We start from the raw sequence: 15473 nt of genomic DNA, 5'->3' as shown, positions 1-15473 counted from the left end.
TAACTGAAGCATAAATAGTCCTCGACTTACAATCACAACTGAACCCCAAATTTCTCCCTGCTTCTTGCTAAGACAGACGACTGAAATTTGTTCCATTTTACAACCTTTCTTGCAACATTCAGTGAAATCGGTTATTACATTAATAACACGGTTGTTAAACTAATTTGGCTTCTCCACTGACTTTGCTAGTCAGAAGGTTGCAAAAGGCAATCATATGACCCCAAAACACTGCAGACATCATAAATATGAGTCAATCGCCAAGCATCTACATTTTGATTTTGTGAAAATGGTCTTAAGCATGAAAAACGGTTATAAGCCATTTTTTTCCCAGTGCCATTGTAACTTGAACTGTCACTAAACAAATGGTCATAAGTCGAGGACTACCAAAGGACAGTTTAGGCAAAATCATTCAAACTGAAGCCTATGAAAAACCAATTGCAGAACAGTCCCTGAGGCTCTATTAAAGTCTCAGGGTGCTAAAGGCTGATCTAATGGGTGGGTAGGAGACTTGGGAGTCAGGAAACAAACAATCCCGAGGCTGACAAAGCACCGAGTCTAAGGATGCCCTCGGTAACTTTTCAGGAACACACAGAACTGTTATGCTCAGTTATTTTAGAAACAAAGGCTTGAGTACCCATAACTGAGGCATGCCAGCATCTATTTCAGAGAAAATACCAGGGGCTGGCCTCTTGGCTGGGAATAATTGACATCCTTAGATCTTCATCCTTGTGTCCTGCTCTGTTTCTTGCATCTTGGCTCTTCGACCCAGATCAATTGACTCAACTATTTGGCATTTGGACCTCTGGACTGTCTTGGGCTACACTTGTGGCTCTACATCAAGATTCAGTTTTAGACTAAACCAGTGATGGAGAACCTTTTTTTCCTCGGGTGCGTGCATGCTATCATACATACACGAGTGCCCACACCCATAATTTAATGCCTGGGGAGGGCAAAAAGGGAGATCCTCTGGAGGCCGGAAATGGCCTGTGTCCCAACTTCTGGTGGGCCAAGTAGGCTTGTGTTTCACTCTCCACAGGCTCCAAAGGCTTCCCTGGAGCTGGAAGAGGGTAAAAATGCCCTCCCCATCCTCCTAGAGGCTCTCTGGAAGCCAAAAACGCCTTTCCAGAGTCTCTGGCGTGAGCCAAAAATCAGCTGGCTGGCATATACATGCACATTGGAGCTGGGCTAGGGCAACAGCTCATGTGCCAGTAGATATGGCTCCACGTGCCACCTGTGGCACCCATGCCATAGGTTCACTATCACTGGATTAAACTAATTGCATGGTTCTGAAACAACAGCCTAACCTTTGCATCTGACTCTTTGCTATTCATCATCGCCAATTGTAAATCAAGCTAGCCTGTATGTGCTCAACCTAAAATAAAATAGAAGAGGCTCCAGAGCAAGTTATTTCTTCAGTGGCAGAGAAGATACAGCCATTTAATCGTTAAGTGAACTGGATTTTTCAACACTAAGGCTCCAAAGCCCCTTCAGCTAAAACTTGGTTTTACTCTGTAGGACCTGAACTTTCAAAAATAACATTGGGCCTTCTTTACTCAAGGAAAAATCCAGGGCTGTCAAACTTGCGGCCCAAAGGGGGGAAAAAGTCCCAATACATCATGTGATAACATGAGTTGGACACCCCTTAATAACCCATTGAACTAATAACCTAGTTTTTTAAACTAAGAAAATTGGAGGAGGAAAGAGAAAAGAAAGCTGGAAACTTCTATCATATTACAGAAATTGTTAAATTGCTTCAAGAGACTATGTCCTTAAGCTTAAGCTTGTTCAACGTGTTTGCCCCTTAACACATTAGATTTGCAATTTTCTACTTATTTATTGGAGAATAAAAACAATGAATTTTAAAGAGATGCATTACACATTCTGATATAATAAATAAAGACATAATTAGGTTAAGCTACAGGCCATCCATAAAGAACAACTGGATTCTGGGTCAATACTGCAATTGAGTTCAAGCCTAGCATATATTTATACATTGATGAGAGTAGGGAATGCATTGCTAAGGAAAATATCATGAGCTCAGTTTCTGGCAACTACACAGACAAGTCTATGTTGTTGCCTTGACAACAAATTTGCCATAGCCTTCTGGGATGCTTTTCTAAGTCACATCTCTGGATTTTTTGTTTTTTCTCCCATTTACTACTACCGTAAGTACTAACCAAACCTAGCGCTACATGTCCCCACCACCACCCAGAATTATATAAATTCTAGAATAAAGAGCCGGGGTGGCGTAGCAAGTAGAGTGCTGTACTGCAGGCCCCTGAAGCTGACTGTAGATCTGTAGGTCAGCAGTTCAAATCTCATCTCCGGCTCAAGGTATACTCAGCCTTCCATCCTTCCGAGGTGGGTAAAATAAAGACCCGGATTTTGGAGGCAACATGCTGGCTCTGTTAAAAAGTGCTATTGCTAACATGTTGTAAGCCCTCCTGAGTCTAAGGAGAAGGGCGGCATAAAAATTGAATGAATGAATGAATGAATGAATGAATGAATGAATGAATGAATGAACGAACGAATGAATAAATAAATCCGAAATCAACATAAAACTTTCATGCTCAAAAGTCAAATTTTGCTAGACCTCAAATAAGAAGTAAAGCACATAAATTATATAAGCTGCCAAACAGGCCACTAAACCAGGATAAAATGAGAAGTATAACACATTGATTTGCTAGTTGACAATATCAGAAGTTCATTTTGTTTAAAAACTCTTTTATATCCTCTACTAGAACTACCATTTGGATGCAAGTGATAGAAAGAAAAAGATTTTCTTGACAATATTTACCATATCCCTTGGTGAAGATGTCTCGGGCAGCTTTTCCTAAATCAGTATATGGAGGAGGCACGGCCATTTTCTGTTAAAATAAAGATGTCACAATTATGCTTCTGCTATCAGCCCAAAAATCTGCAATGTATTTATGATTCTAAAAGTCTAGATTTCCAAAAAGCAAGTTGAAATTACCTATAGCAAAAAATTTTCATTTGGATCCCAAATTCCAGATTTTAGCTCTGTGAGTAATTCAGACGCCTTCAACATACTTGATCAGTTTTGTGATCAAATCGAAACCATTGTTAATTTAAAAAAATTGAAACAAGATTAAATATTCAATTGCTTTGTCTATTTTGATTCATGCAAGGTTCTCTGTACCAAAAACGAAGCTTTGAATCCATGTGTCCTACTGCAACAATTCCTTATGGCTGATTCAAACTCATGCTGTGAGTCGCCCTGAGTCCACTAGGAGAAAGGCGGCATATAAATTAGAATAAATAAATAAATGCTTTGAAATCATGGTAAGCTAAATATACTGTACTGTACATCTGATATGTAAGACAAAGACAATGTCAACTAACAATGTCAATGAAAACTAAGCTGTCAATGAGACAACAGTCTGTTTTTGTTATGTCTATGGTTTTTTCTTTCACTTCTCTTTCTGCTTCCTTTGATGGTGAATGTAAATATGTAATGATTGAGAAAATGTCCTTTTAAATGTATATATCTGAAATAAAAATTATTTTTTTAAAAAAAGAGAATTCATAGTAAGCTGGTGGAAATGCGTGGCTGATTTATAATAGTGCCATGTAGACCAATTCTTAAAGGAACCATGTGAGGCCCAGAGTAGCCTGGGGAGGGGAGGGCGGACCGCAGGGCCAGACCCAGGGGAGGGGCAGGCAAGGGGGAAAAAAGGGAAGACCACCCCTCTCTCATTCCACCCCAGTCAAGAGATTTCCCTGCCTGCAGCAGCCGAGGTTGGAGAGATGCGCTCCAGGCATAAAAACACTTGCTGTGCCCCGGTGCGCAAAGATGCTAGAAGGAAGGAAAGTGGCCGATTTATAATAGTGTTTTTCCAAACTTGGAAACTTTGTGAACTCCCCAAATTGCTTAGCCAGCATTGAAAAGCCATGATTTATATTTTACTAGCTCTTCACTTGTACTTGAGTTCTGCTCAAGCACCTAACCAATCCATGGACAAGATAAAACCAACTAAAAACAGAGATGAAACAAACTAGAAATGTTCAAGTAATTTTTACCTGAAGTAAACCAGACATGAAACATCACTAGATGAACTAAATCTACTTTACTATCTGGCTACATCAGGGGTGTCAAACTCAAGGCCTATAGGCCGGATCTGGCCCACAGGGTGCTTAGATCTGGCCCATGGGACCACCCTGGAAACAGTGAAAGACCGGCCCACAGTGCCTCTGCCAGTGAAAATAGGCTCCCGAGCTCCATTGTCGGTTCCAACGACCTCCTGCAACCTCCTTCCAGTGAAAAGGGAGCTTGGGTTGGGGGCAAGCTCCATTTTCACAGGCAAAGGGTTGCAAGAAGCCATCACAACTGACAACGGAGCTCAGGAGCCCATTTTTGCTGGCAGAGCACTCAGGCCACCACAGATGCCGACAGAAATAATTAAGCTGGCCATGTCCACCCTGGATGTGCCCACTCCAACCCCCTGAGACCAAACACAATCCAGATGCGGCCCTCGATGAAATCAAGGTTGACACCCCTGGGTGATGTTAACAGAATCTTGCAAATCTGAAGGTACAAACTTTCTATCACCACTTTTAACTTGATCCATTAAGGTGGATCCTTTCTAAATTTCTTCCCCTGGATTTAAACAACTGGAGGTTCTTGCTTCTCTTGTCTGATTGTTTCCTAGGCAGGAACTTTTCCTCAGATTATTCACACATTCCATTGTAATGTAACAATATCTCTCTTCTTTCAATTAAAAGTTCTTATTTTACATTATCTTTTTTTTTTCAAATATTCCCACCAAAGAAAAACACTGTTCAATTTAAGTTGTTTGACCTTCCCCTTACAGAAGTAGTATAGCCATAATATAATCTTGGATGTGATAGCCAAGAAGGATTCAATACATGAGACCCTGATGATTTAACTTATCTGTGAAAAAGAAGCACGTTATCTCACTTTTGCATAATGTAAACTGCTTCACTGTAAACATTAAAGGTTTCACCCTCAGTTCTTTAATGAAGCAGCAGATGCAGCACTCTTTAAACTGCACTCACCACTACCTCTGCCTCTCAATGACAAGCAGCTAAGGAGACCTAGTGTTCTGCAAAGATTTTGTCATTTGGGGTTTGCATTATCTTAATTTTGTGCAAGCAGAAAATAAATTAAAATTAGGATATAGATGATAAGCATTCTCAATTGGCAAAAGTCCCTAAATCACTCAGTTAGAAATACCTGGGTTTGAATTACTGCTCATTTTGGCTGACCAGGAGAACCAATTTATAAATTAAGGGTATTACAAATGCAGTGATGCTTCCTATGTATTTTAATAGCTACTTCCAGCATGGAGCATTAAGTGCCAGAACAGAATATTGTTGCTAGATAACTTAAGAAATTGTCTTTGCCAATTTGAGCTCAATGGAATTACTATCCCAACCATACCTAGGTTTGTTATAGAGATACTAGTGGGACTACCAACATAGACAAGGTTCTCAAATTATACTAGCTAAATAAGGGAGCAACTGACTACTTTGGGTGAGGCCTCTATCTAGCAGGCATAGCCTTGAAATCAAATATTGTCTGTCTTTGATGCTCTAACAAACTACATCTTCCTGGATAGGTTTTTCCACAGTGCAGCACTTGATTAATTAACTGCTAACTGCAAATTAACAAGCTCAGCTGTGACTCAATCAGCTGATTAGTACTCTTCCCTCCCTTTGCAGCTGCTACCTGAAATAGACAAGACTTTAAATCAGTTACAAGCTAAATACTTTTGCCTCCTAATTCAGTTTAGTACATTTCTGTCTTGAAGAAAGGTTGCAATATGTATACATGTAGATCTAAATACTTTTTTGAAATTTTTGTTGCACAGTTCAAGAAAGTTAAACACTTAGGTGTGTTTTTCTCTTTTCTTTTCTCCCCTCCCCCCCAATTTCTTTTCAATTGGTTGTGTCCTCTTTTGCCTTTTTGGATATTTGGTAGCACATCTTCCCATTGAGGTCCCATTGATGTTCTTCCCATCTTCTCCCCTTCTAGGCCCTTTAAAACATGATGGAAACATTTAAATATGTTAAAGGGTTAAATAAGGTTCAGGAGAGAAGTGTTTTTAATAGGAAAGCGAACACAAGAACAAGGGCACAATCTGAGTTTAGTTGGAGGAAAGATTAGAAGTAATGTGAGAAAATATTATTTTACTGAAAGAGTAGATGCTTGGAACAAGCTTCCAGCAGACGTGGTTGGTAAATCCACAGTAACTGAATTTAAATATGCCTAGGATAAACATAGATCCATCCTAAGATAAAATACAAGAAATAGGATAAGGGCAGACTAGATGGACCATGAGGTCTTTTTCTGCCGTCAATCTTCTATGTTTCTAAGAGACATGATCACATGACACACTTTAGTCATGGTAATTTCAATCCCAATTTGTCTTTGTAAACTGAGAATTACCTGTATTTATACATTTTGTGTGAAGTATGACTCAGCAACCGAACAAATTAAGATTGCATGATCAAATGGATGTAAAATTTATAGAAAAATTGGCATGCAGCATTGGAAATTTCAATGGAGGAAAATCATGAAATTTACAGTGTATGTTATACTTAGACAAAGCGGGCGTTCTTAATTCTGTTTCTAATTCTATTTTTTAATTATATATATTCTATATTTTATCATTTGTACCTATAAACCTTTGGGTCATTTTGATAGTATCTACTTTTGATAAATATTTATATTACTCCAATTCTGATAGCTAAAACTGATCATTCATTTTCAAAAAAAATTGTTGGAAATGTAATAATCAATTATTCTATATTTGGTGGTTTAGCCGTTTTGGGAATTAATGTATAATATAATGAAATTAATTCTAAACACTGAATCTGTTTTCAAATCTGCCATTTACCTACTAAATATCATTAGCTTTTATATCCCTACAAATTATACTAAAAGAGTCTTTAATATAAATGCTGTAAAAAGCTATTCTCCAAAGCACCTGAGCGCAGGACAAGAAGAAATGGATGGAAACTAATCAAGGAGAGAAGCAACATAGAACTAAGGAGAAATTTCCTGACAATTTCCACTGACAGTCAGTGGAACAAATTGCCTCCAGAAGTTATGAATGCTCCAACACTGGAAGTTTTTTAAAAGATGTTGGATAACCATTTTGTCTGAAATGGTATAGGGTATACTGCCTGTTGTGGTTCAGCCTGAGGCTGCTCAGGGACCGGCTGTGTCTCTGCTGGCTCCATGCCCGGAGGAGGAGGACAGCGAAGAGGAGGGGGCTGAACAGTCGGACGGGGGAGAGGAAAGTCAGGAATGGGATGAAGGAGAACAGCATGAGAGCCCGGGGGGCGGGGGCTCTCCCCAGCCAGTAGCTTGGAGTCATTAGGTGATGACGCACAAGCCATCATTGACATGCGACAGAGACGTTCAGATCAGAGAAAGGAGCAATTAAAGAAGTATTATCAGCACTGAATTAGGAACAGCTGGGCTTGGGTGTGGTCCTCCTTAGCAGGGTTTAAAAGGCAGGCAAACCCTTGAAGCCATGTGGAGTGTTATCAGTTGGAGTTACGGTGTCCTGCTTTGTTCTCGGCGTCTCTGTTCCTGGCTTGTGGCCCAGCAGTTTGGAAGACCCGTGGGAGGTGTAGGTCTGCTATCTACAGCCTCGTATTGGCAGCAAGAATCCTGTACCTGTATTGCTGCATGGACTTTTGCCTTCATGGATATGTCTGAAGATACAGCATTTTCCTGTTTGTAAGGACATTTTCTGTTACCTGTGTTTTTTCTTGAATTTTATAAACTGCCTTTGCCTTTTATCGGTGTATCTGACTTCTCTTTTTGGGTTGGTATTGGCTTCCGGAGTGACCCAGACAGAACACTGCCTAAGCAGGGGGCTGGATTAGAAGACCTCCAAGATCTCATCCAACTCTGTTATTCTGTTCTATTCTACTACCCACCAGAAAAAACAGGCCAGTGATTATCTTTCTCAATTATATATCAGCAATAATGTCTTTTTTTTTTGCCTTTTCTGAGTTGTCTTGAATATCTGCTATTTTTTTCTTCCATACAGGGCTCCAAACTGTGTTGCATTATTTTGCTATGATGTGAAATTAAGGCTATTGTATGATAATTTGCACATTTTGTTATCTCTCCTTTTTTATATTGGAATGATTGACCTCTTCCAATCTGTGGGCCACTATATTATTTCCCAGGTTTACTGGTATAGTTAAGTTAGAAATTTTTCTATTTTGTTTCTGCTGTTGTTTGCCATTTTTCAATGGGTATTCTAACAATTCTTGTAGCCTTCCAACTTGGCAATGACTACAGTGTTGATCTAACTTCATTCATAGTGTTAGCAGCTCTTGTAAGTCAGTATCTTCTCAGCTTTCTTGGATGTTAACATTGCTACTGTACAATGTTTCCGTATACCACTTCTATGTTTCCTTGATCGCTTTTAAATCAGCTACTTCTCAATTACTTTGTGTCCACTAACATCCTTTGGCATTTCAATTCAAATTTGGAACCTCATCTATTTCCATCTTTAATGTCTTTACAGCTGTTTTTGTAATTCTTCTCTTTTATAAGATGCTTTCTGAGATTTTAATCATTTAGTCACTAAATAAACTGTTGTCAATTGAGGATTACAACACTCTCCTGTTTCCTAAACCATAAATCTGACTACATTTTCCATTTCATGTTTTCAACTTTGTATTCCAGCCTGCAATCACAAACAGCACTTATTCACTCACTCTATCTAAAGATTTATATAGCTGCCCATCTGGGTGAATCACAACAAACTCGCTTGCACATTTTGTTGACTTCAATAAAACTTATCAACTTCCCCTTCTTCTGCCTGTAGTTAAACAAAGCATAAAGTCAGATTATCATTATATTTAAAGGATTGTCCAATTAATATTATTCAGTCATTGACTACACTCTAGCAAAGTACTTCTTATACTACTTCTGTTCTGTTATACTACCGGTATATTATGTTATGTTATGTTACATTATATTAAGAATAGAATAGAATAACAGAGTTGGATGGGATCTTGGAGGTCTTCTAGTCCAACCCCCTGCTTAAGTAGGAAACCCTCCACCACTTCAGACAAATGGTTATTCAACATTTTACTTTACCAGTCTTGCTATACCTTTCATAACTATAAAAATAGAACCATTCCTTCTTTTGTTTTTCATTTCCCGAGTAACAAAAACTGTGATCTTATGTCTGAAAATATCCAATCCCAGTCCATCTCATTTTTCTAAGATGTCAATTTGTAACTGTTTCATTTCATATTTCACTATGCTAACCTTTCACATTGTCATGCTCCTACTGTAATTATGTTCAAGGTTCAGACTTTACCCCCTATATGACATTAGCAACTAGACGAAGACTTTAATCTAACAATGTCATAAACTTGATTAGTATTTAGAAGGATTATCACTTTCTCTCAGTAGTATGTTGAGTGCCATCCAACCGGACAGGTCCATTATTCAGCACAATATCATCAATCATTTTATATTTTCAATCTATATAATTTTTCTGGTAAAAATACAGAAGTGATTTGCCATTGCCTTCTCCTACATAGTATGAATTAATGCTTTGCCATTGTCACTAAGGTGATATCTGCCTCCAGCATCTTCCTACATTGCAGTTTATTATATGTGCCTTAAATTTCATCAGAACTTACAACTGACGTGAAAACTAGATCTGAAACAACCTATCTTAGGAGGCTCTTTTTGTTTGATTTTTTTTTTAAATCAGAGTATTTCCAAACTTGGCAACCTTAAGACTTGTGGATTTTAACTCGGAGAATTCCTCACGGCTCAACCCTTTATGACTGGTTGAAGAATTCTGGGAGTTGTAGTTCACAAATCTTTAAAATTACCAAGATTGGAAACCCCTGGTTTAAACTATGAATAAAACTATCAGAATAAATGATTTCTCCTTGAAGTCTTTCAAACATCAAAACCCCTGTTATCCTAAGCCACCAAAGTTCAGTTCGCTCTTTGGCTATGCCAAAACCAGATCAAAAACCATAGGAAAATATAATACAATGTATGAAAACAAGTGCCAAAGCTGAATATATAAAATGTTATTATTGGCAGTTCCATGTAAAACTCAGGAACTTCAGGTCTTCAGTCATTCAGCCTCTTAACAAACCTACATTCAGATATATGCTTATAGCTATTGTTTTCCACTACCTGAGGGGCTACGGTGGCTCACGTGGTAAGACGCTGAGCCTGCACTCCACTGAGGTTGGCAGCTTGGTGGCTCAATTCCCATAAATGAATAAACCATGTAGGGACAGGAAAGAAGGCTCCCCCTGATTGCCCACTGGCACTTGCCCACAGGTTAAAAAAAAATACTGCCTGAAAAAAATTGCTTTCACAGAGACAGTCACCTCAAATGATCCTGGGCTAATATGTGCCATACACTATTTTAAAAAATTCCACTACCTGAATCACCATTTTATTCCACGGCTTACTTCATAAAATATAGAAGGATTGGCTCAGAGCTTGCTCAATCCCAATCCATTATTACCTATCTTGGCACTGATGAATGAAAAATTCCAGAAATGCTTGTGTACCTGAATCATCATTTCAAAATAATGAAGGGCAAATCATTCAATCATTTAAAAAAAAGTTTAGCTTTTGATCCTTGTGAGCATACAGCAACCTTTCACAATTTAAGTATTTTCTGATGTTTTGACTTAAGCTTATAAAATGGCAATGACTGAAACACTAGTAGAAATTAATTATCCAACTTTCTTCAGATAGAATATGTATAAAATTGTCACAAGACGAGAAGAATAATCTATCACAAACTTTTGTTTGCACTTAAGGGGTCATTACCTATGGAAAATACCCATTAGATTGGTGGAGAATAAATTATAGCATTAGCAATAGCATTTAGACTTATATACCTCTTCACAGTGCTTTATAGCCTTTTCTAAGTGGTTTACAAAGAGTAAGCATATTGCCCCCAACTATCTGGCTCCTCATTTTAGGGACCTTGGAAGAATGGAAGGCTGAGTCAACCTTGAGCCTACTGAGATTTGATCTGCCAAACTGCTGGCACCCAGTGATCAGCAGAAGTTGCTTGCAGTACTGCACTCTAACCACTGTGCCATCAAGGCTGTAATTATGAAGAATTACAGACAGATCTAGATTAAATTATGGTCAAAGCTATTTCCAACAGTGGGCAGAATGTAGAGTGCTGCAGGGGTGTATTGTTACTTCTTCAAGGAAATCACTATATCCCTTCTCTACTTTTCCATATTTTCACAAAACAAAAAATGGAAAAGCAAAAGTTTTCAGAGTTGCTTCCGAAAATAAGAAAAGGCAACACAGCAGCCAGAAAAGTTATCTCGGCAATGAACCAGTTTCCCCACCCCAGCTCTACACATATAATGAAAAGCTTAAGTGACATAACATTTTTTTCAGTATCTTAGATAGTGGGTACAGATTCTAGCTAACCAGCAGCTACAAAATAAAAGGGCTGATCCTGAGATGCTGATATTTATCAAGCAATCCAAATAGGGAAGGATACGATATGGCAAACAAAATGCTGTGGAGGCAACATATTTGCATTGCAGGTTCTCATGAGGATGTTTGCTAAATCCTGTTAGATTTTCTGTTGGTTAAGAGCAGAGAGAATGCAATGAATTGCAGCTGCCACAAGTAGTGCCCTGACTGTAGAAATTATTTTTAGCCATAGACGTAGGAAAGGTCAAAAGAAACAGGCCTAGAAAAATGAAGAATGACAGGAGAATATCAGGGATGTTTCCTTGGAAAGTGCAAACATTGGTCTCTTTTTCCTTCTTCTTTTTTAAAGTAGCCTTAAAAGATGGGTGAAGTATCTTTTATTTTTAAAGTGCAATATTTTGTGAGGGAGGGGAGAAGGAATTTCTTCCTGAGCTATTAGCAAGCAAAATGATAAATCCCATGGCCTCCAAAAAATTCCCTTAGATATTTGCTATTGTTGTTCTTTATGCGTGCAGCAAAAATGTGCACCCTGCTCCTGTAGAGAGTATATGACAATGTAGAACAGGGTCAACATAACTCTCAATCAAAAATTATTTTCTCACTAAGCAACACCAATGCTGCTCCTAACGTTATTTGAAATTTTTATTAGAAAATGCCCCATGCTGCAACACATTCCTTATTCTGCCAAACTGCACAGATCTACATTTGAAAAAGGGGAAATCAGGAGACTATTTTCACCCTGACTTCCTTCATCATAAATATCTGCATTTCTGCACATCTAGCCTGTAGAGATTACCCAATTGCATGAATCATATTGCTATTTCGTATGAGGAAAGAGAACCTTTTGCCAATAGTATTGTTGCATTTTACTAAGTTTAATTATGCTTGACTCTCTCATCCAACATTCAACCATATAGATCAATTTGCATTTTTCAGCTGACCAAACAAGCAAATGTAGATTATGCATTTTTTGTTTCCATATAAAACTTGTTGTTCACGCTAGCATAACCACTGTGAAACTAATCTACCATACTGAATGAAACATGGTAAGCATAGTGCCAAGTTGCAAAGAAAATAAAGATATGGAAGGGATAGAAATCAATAAAATATTATTTATCTAATAAATAATGGGCAGATTTCTGCAAGTTATTTATCAGTTATTAAATTAAAATTATACGTGATTTGAATGTAGTTTGGAGCAATTAACTAGTCATATTTATATTTTTAAGATTCTGTTAAATAATGTACTGAATCAGAATCTTTTGCCCTTATCTATAAAGAAACATAAAAGGGATACCTCTTTGACTGAATAACGCTTTGGAAAGAGAGCATGCATATGTTGAATGCTACTGTTTTGCTAAAAGGGCTAATTCAGTTTGGTCTCCCTCCGATAGATGGCACTCCTCCTAGGCAGGTCCATACTGCAAAAAAAAGCACTGGGCTGCAGCCCCCATTATATTGATGTTCTAAAGTCGTTTATGGGATCCATATGGAACTTTTGGAAATTAGGGCATATCTAATGCCAGCTCTGAATTTTCCTTCTATTTCTCCCTCTCAAAAATTAAAAAAAAAGGCTTTACTCATATTAATTTTAGAGCCCATGCAAGGTCTCTGAGGACCTACCACCCACTGATACCCATCCAGCCATAAATGTTATGTATCTATTATTACCACTGCAACACTGGTAGCATTCAGAAAAAAACTCAGACGTAATTCATTATCAAGGGATTACAGATGTGATCCTTTTTACTATATATTAAACTGGCATCCACTGAAAAAAGAAAAATGCTGTTGGATTACAGTATTCTAATCAATGAAATTATTTTGAAGCATCTGATTCAGTGTAGCTTTCTTGGGTGGGGTGGCAGGGAAGATAAAATCAGGATAGATAGATAGATAGATAGATAGATAGATAGATAGATAGATAGATAGATAGATAGATAGATAGATAGATAGATATTAGCAAATCTGGTTGCCTCTCTGCCTCCAGACACCCTTGAAGACATGCCATTCATTCTGTGCCTTCCCATTATAGTGAAACAGGGTTGGAAATCCAGTCAAAAAGACAAATAACCTTCTTGGACAAAACCTCGGGAATTTCACTTTCATCATAACTCGCTTTCTAAGCTACCGGGGTAAGGGCAGACAAGGACAGGAAGGGCACTTGGAGGACACTTGGGGCGCTGAAGAGAAGGAAGCTGGCCAGAGGAAAGGGAAAGATCAGAGGCTGGAAAGGAGCCGGCAAGGGCTGTTAAGAAAGGGATCCCTCGGAATCTGGAGTCCGCGCGAAGGAGCTGCTGCCCGTGGACAACGACATGGCTGCCCGACCTTGCTCTCCTCCTCCTCCTCCTCCTTTCAGTGCCGTCCGCCGCTTCCCCCCCCCCCAACTAGCACAGTTCGCATTCCGCCCGAGGCCTCTAGTGCGCCCGAGAGAGAGAGAGAGAAAGCGCGCACATGGAGTCAAATAACGAGCGCCAAGGCAAAGAAAGCGCTTCACGAAGGTCACCCAGAAACTCGGCCCGCGCAATAAGTGCGCAGAAAAGAGACCCCAATCCACCACCACCCCTTCCTCTCTCTTTCTCTCTCTCCTTGTCTTCTCCAGAGCTGGTAGACCTCAAGGCCGGGCAGGCAAACGCATCCTCCGCCGCTGCTTAAAATAGGAGCCAGGCAAAAAAAGAACACTTCTGGGGAAAGGGAGAGCCGGCCGGCAGCCGAGCCGGCAGTTTGGGAACCGAGGCCGGGGACTGGGAATTTGCAGAAACGACGGGTGAGGGGTAAAAGACAGGCGACGGAATTGCAAAACTCCCCGAAGCAGCCGTGCCCGAACTTAAGCCCCATAACGGGGCTAAGGACAGATGCCCCCCTTTTTCCTCTCCAAAACGCGCCAAGAAAAGCGACCCTTCGGGGCGCGCCCTCCTCGGCCACTGCGCGCGGCCTTGAAATGCCTTAGGCAAGGCAATGCCGCTTGAAGGGCGAGGAAGTTGTCCCCGATCATTCCTCCGGAGGCCCGACGTGACTCGGAGCCTTTCTCTCTGCCCCCCCCCCCTTTCCCCGGGCATCGTTGCTGCGGGGAAGTCGAATAGCGGCAGTGAGCAAAGCCGCACTATCTCGTGTCACCACCACCACCACCGTCCCCAAACTCCCTCTGTTACGTTTCTTCCTCCCGATTCCCGCGGCTGGTCCACCACGACGCCGTTATATACCCCAAAATCCTTAGGTTCTCCCCCCCCCCCCCCCTTGCCCGGCCTTACCGCGTGCTCGCCGGCTTTTTCGTGACTGCAGCAAGGCTTCGGAGGGGGCGAGACAGCTGGCGAGACAGAAGCGGCGACTGAGGAGGAATGGAACGGGGCGGGCCTCCCCTGCGCTGAGCCCAGCATAGCTCAAAAAAGCGAGGAAAACCCGGCACGCAACCTAAGTGTGCCTCCTGGCAAGCCAGCAGATGGAACCACCCCGGCTCGCAGGAGGACGTGCCTGCCCCGGCGTCGCACCCGATCGCCTTGCCCCCCCAGGCTGCGGATAGGCTGAGGGCTGGAGAAGCGGCGAAAAGCGAAGGCAGGACTTTCCGTGCCAAGGCGGCCACTCCGCCAATCCAAGGGCGTCGTCACTCGCGTCTTTTACGCATCCGGGAGTGCGCCAAGATGCCAGATGCCCAGAGGGCGGGGGATCGATGCGCGATCCGCCGTTGCCCTCGGTGCTGTAAATACAGAGGTGGCGAAAATAAGTGGTGGGGGGGAGCGGCTTGTTGTTAGCCCTCACCTGAGTCCGTGCAGGTCGACAGCTTGTGGGGGAGGGATAGATGAACTGAATGAGGATGATCCTCTTCTGGCCCTGTTGGTTTAGCTCTATTGAAGAAGTGAGCAAAGTCCATTAATTAAGCACATTGAATGGGAAAGAGATGGAAGGTACCAATGGGATGCTGTTGGTTCGTGCCCTAAGGCAGAATTTATTTAACCATGGTTTATTGAAGAAAGCACATTTTTATTTTATTTATTTATTTAATTGGATTTCT

General features: G+C 40.6%; 1 protein-coding gene across 1 annotated transcript in view; it reads right to left on the bottom strand.

Annotated features, from left to right (window-relative positions):
* Nucleotides 1–15162, bottom strand: part of VDAC1 (voltage dependent anion channel 1) — a 42039-nt gene extending 26877 nt beyond the window's left edge. The window contains exons 1-2 of the mRNA XM_070739262.1: nt 14716–15162; nt 2798–2867 (exon numbers count right to left, since the gene is read on the bottom strand). Coding sequence (XP_070595363.1) covers nt 2798–2867; nt 14716–14841 — 196 coding nt within the window. The 5' untranslated portion in view covers nt 14842–15162. The remainder of the gene's footprint in view (nt 1–2797; nt 2868–14715) is intronic.
* Between the last annotated feature and the right edge of the window lie 311 nt (nt 15163–15473).

This window comes from Erythrolamprus reginae, chromosome 2 (assembly GCF_031021105.1).
Source record: "Erythrolamprus reginae isolate rEryReg1 chromosome 2, rEryReg1.hap1, whole genome shotgun sequence".
Taxonomy (NCBI): domain Eukaryota; kingdom Metazoa; phylum Chordata; class Lepidosauria; order Squamata; family Dipsadidae; genus Erythrolamprus; species Erythrolamprus reginae.
Note: the sequence above shows the minus strand (reverse complement) of the source record. Positions and strands in the feature narration are given on the sequence as shown.